We start from the raw sequence: 3717 nt of genomic DNA on the forward strand, positions 1-3717 counted from the left end.
AGCCTGATTATTGGTGGTGCTCTAGGTAGGGTTCCATTGGAGGCTGGGGGCCAGCAGGAGATTTCAGTGGCCAGTCTTTGTGTTTGGAAGCCAGGTCCGTCTCTTTGGAAATTTTGAGCCAGTTCTGCAACAATGGGAGAGTGGCCAAGGGGTCGAACGGTTGAGGTTTTACGTACCGAAGCAAACCCGTAGCCCGACTGTTGGTGATTCTCTGGGTAGGGTTTTATGGGAGGGTGAGAACTAGCAGGAGTTTCCAGTGGTCCTTGTTTGCTTTCTGTAGCCATGTTTACTGGAAGGCCGCGTCACTCTCGTACCGTCCTCTCTATTGTTTCTGTGAGGGGGCGTGGACTTCGTAGCTACCGGAAATGGCAGCGGTCGCCGTAGCAACGCGTCTGTGTTTTACTGCAGATGTGCCGAGACCGGCGGTGAGGCATTTGCCTGGCTATGGAAGTGAGTTATAGAGTCGGATCTTGATTGTGTTCTGGGTCTTAGGGTTCAGGGCCGGCTGAGGGTCTGGTGCATGGCTGTGGGGGTGAGTTTGAGGGGCACAGCTTGTGCTGTGGGGCTTAGCAGTGGGGCTGTGACCATACTGTGGCACTGAGGGCCCTGCTGTGGGGCTGGGGTTGCGGTGTAGGGCCATGGGCTTCGGGTTGCTTGCCCTCCCAGGCCCTGGGATTACCATGTTTGGGAGCAACTGCTTGTCTCAGTTACCCCTGACTGCAGTTCCTCATCCCAGCCCCTCGCCCAGGCACCAAATGTAAAACACACCCTGAGTAAAACAGGTCCTGAGAGTAAACATCTAATTTATACCATGCTGAAGCCGTACCTCACTCAGGTGGCTCCCAACGTGGCTCCTGGCAGGTTGTTTTTTCAGGGATTTTGTTTTTTAATTGTCCTGTTCACATCTGCTGTGAGCTCAGGGGTTCTCTTCAGAGGATGCTGAACTACAGGCTGTTACTGTGGAGCTAATTTGTGAGAGGCCTGTGAAAAGCACACACCTCCCTCCCTTTCTCCCTCCTTTTCTACCTCCCTCCCTCTGTTCCGTGGCCTCCTTGGAAACTCCGGTGAGTCACTTGTCCAGGCTGACACAGGGTTAGGGTTAGGTCTCTCTATCTTGAAGCATCTTCCTACTGGGTCTGGTCAGAGCATGCCCTGAGACTCTTGGCTTTGCTCAGAGTGTGGTGGTGGAGGAGAAGCCAAGTGTTCAGTAAGACATCGCTGGCAAATGGCTGTGGGACAACCACCAGACTGCCTTCTCTGTGTTTGTTTGTTCTGGGGTGATGAGCAGCAGGCGAGTCTGACTTCATCATTTCTAGAAAATGCCAAGTCATTAAAACTGACATTTCCAACCCCCTTGATAAATCTGGCTACACAAACTACCTTAAAGGAAGAAGAGGGGATGCAGCCCTTTGCACTTCTGCAAAAATATTGCTGTGAGATTGTGGGCTGGTTGTCTGGGATTTTAGGCTTTTCCCTGGTAAAACAGGAAGGGTCTGAGCTGGGAAACACACAGCAGAATGTGGCTTGATCTTTGATGGAAGTTTGTACTGGTCTCTGCTCAGCAGCCTTAGGTCACAGGAAGAGTCAGAATGGGTTTCTCTGCATCAAATCAGACATATTCAGTCTCCAAGGTCTTCAGAGATTTTTAAAAGGTGAAGTGCAGTCAGTCTTACCCAATAGTCCATGACAGGAACTTAATCTTTCACTGCAGAAGCAGAGAAAAAGGCAGATCAGTGCTTTGAAGTTAATCCATCTCCCTTTTTTGCTGAGTTTCTAGCTTCAGAAGTGAATGTTTCTCTTCTTTCCATCAAAAACTTCATTTAAGCTGTGAAGGGCACAACTTCCCAGTGCTCTGGGTCAACTTCAGGCAACTCCTGACAAAGCCAGTCCTCTGAATCCCCACACCCTGACGGCTGTGATTCAGGTATCACAGAACCACAGGATCTCTCCCTGCCTACACAGGACTCACCAGATTTATGGTGATGATATTAGCTGGTGTGCAGCAGGAAAGGGGGAGCTGTGGGGAACTGGAGCTCCCTGGAAGCTTTCTGAACCAGTTGGTTTAACTTTTTCCTCTGCTCCCCTGCCTGCAGGTGCCTTGAGAAGCAATGGCCACAGTGGCATCATCTCACTGCTCCTTCCCTTCAGGCATAACTGCTGCTTTCTCCTGGACAAACACTTCCACCATGAATGTTGCCAGGCCAAAATCTGCCAAGGGACGTACCAGGCCAAGCTTCAGTTGCTCTCAGAGAGTCCTTGGTAAGGAGGCCTGTCCTTGCCAAGTGCCACCTTCCCCACCAGCAGCAGTTCCTCAAGAACTACGGAAGATCAGGAGAGCATTGTCTACCAAACCAGCATTCACAGCCAGCCAGGTGTCTCTGGAGGAAATCCCAGAGCTCCTGGAGCAAGTGCCTTTGAGGACCTCCTCTTCTCTCAACAAGTACAGGGTGCTCCCCTCCATTGGCCAGAAGGGTGCTGTGGAAGCTCTGGCTGAACAGACCAACCGACTGGAAGTGAGTGAAGAGCAGGGGGATGCTCCAAAACCCAAAACTCTTCCTGGAGAACAAAGATCTACCAGAGTATTGTCAGGGAGTTACATTCCTGATGAAGAAGGCTCATACGCTCAGTGTCCTCCAAAGAAGCTGAGAAGGAAAACAAGGCATGAGAGCCCTTTGATGTCAACTTTAGTTTTGGAAGAGCCACCAAAAGAAGAGTCGTATTTGCTGCTTGCTGTTCGATCTCCCACTGGTCAGATATTTGAACATCGTTTCAAGCCCACCAACAGTCTCCAGTTGGTCCTGTCTGTGGCAGAACAGAAAATGTCAGCCCAATACAAACCCTGCAGCATTGAAACGATGGAGGTGCCCCGAAGGAGCTTCTCTGACCTTACCATGTCTCTCCATGAATGTGGGATTCTCCACAAATCGATGCTGTGCATACGACAGGAGCAGGACAACGCCGATCTTTAGGCATAGTCAGGTGCTGCCACACCACTCTGGGCACTTCTGTGGGTGGGATGTGGGTTTTTTTCCTTCTTAAAAATTGAACTTCTGGTGTTTCCTGGGCCAACTTCTTCATCTTGCCATCTTCCCATAGCACTCCTTAAAGCAGACCTGTGTGCATGTGTTGAAAAAGTGTTTCAGGTGTAAAAATCTGCTTTTTAAAGGACCTTTTGTTTGTTTGTTTGTTTGTTTCCACATATACCATCACAAATTGCTCCCTGAGTGCCACCAAACTTTGGTCTTTTTGGTTTCTTTGAAGATGCTGATGGTCCTTGAACACAGAAGTTCCCGAAACAACCTCTTCTCTAGTCCTTTTTTGTACTTTAGCAAGGCAACACTTTTCAGAGGGGATGCAGACGCAGAGGCACCTGGTTGGGAAGGTAGATGGCATTGGTTTACTCTGGAGGGCCGTTTTCAGGAGGGTATCATCACCCTAAATACCTCGAGCGAGAGTGACTGGAGCAGAGGTCAAACCTAGAACCCATCTGGAAATAGCAATAATTAGCCTTCAATGGATTAGTGTGAAGAATTAAAGTGCAAGACTGATGCCAATACCCCTGCGAGGGCTCAGCTCTTTCTGGCTAACCCCAGGGCAGCTTTTAAGTGTCCTTTTAAGAACAAATAATAATTTTGGCTTCACTGGGGAGCAGCAGGACTTTTCTACTTAGTTTTCCTTCTCTCGTTCACCTCATGTGACCCCTAAGTAGGAACAGAT

General features: G+C 49.5%; 1 protein-coding gene across 2 annotated transcripts; it reads left to right on the top strand.

Annotated features, from left to right (window-relative positions):
* Positions 1 to 367: 367 nt before the first annotated feature.
* On the top strand, positions 368 to 3031 carry UBXN10 (UBX domain protein 10). 2 transcript variants are annotated; one of them, XM_071767355.1, is made up of 2 exons: positions 368 to 450; positions 2094 to 3031. In XM_071767355.1, exon 2 carries the CDS (start codon positions 2109 to 2111, stop codon positions 2967 to 2969), a length of 861 nt encoding a protein of 286 aa, XP_071623456.1. In that variant the 5' UTR covers positions 368 to 450; positions 2094 to 2108; the 3' UTR covers positions 2970 to 3031. The 2 variants fall into 2 exon arrangements, with proteins under 2 accessions (XP_071623456.1, XP_071623457.1); XM_071767356.1 differs by lacking the exon at positions 368 to 450 and adding an exon at positions 1565 to 1652.
* The last annotated feature ends 686 nt before the right edge of the window (positions 3032 to 3717 follow it).

Source organism: Heliangelus exortis, chromosome 23 (genome assembly GCF_036169615.1).
Source record: "Heliangelus exortis chromosome 23, bHelExo1.hap1, whole genome shotgun sequence".
NCBI lineage: Eukaryota > Metazoa > Chordata > Aves > Apodiformes > Trochilidae > Heliangelus > Heliangelus exortis.

Coding starts and splice junctions, on each gene's coding strand:
- UBXN10 (XM_071767355.1), top strand. CDS start 2,109: ATGGCCACAGTGGCATCATCTCACTGCTCCTTCCCTTCAGGCATAACT.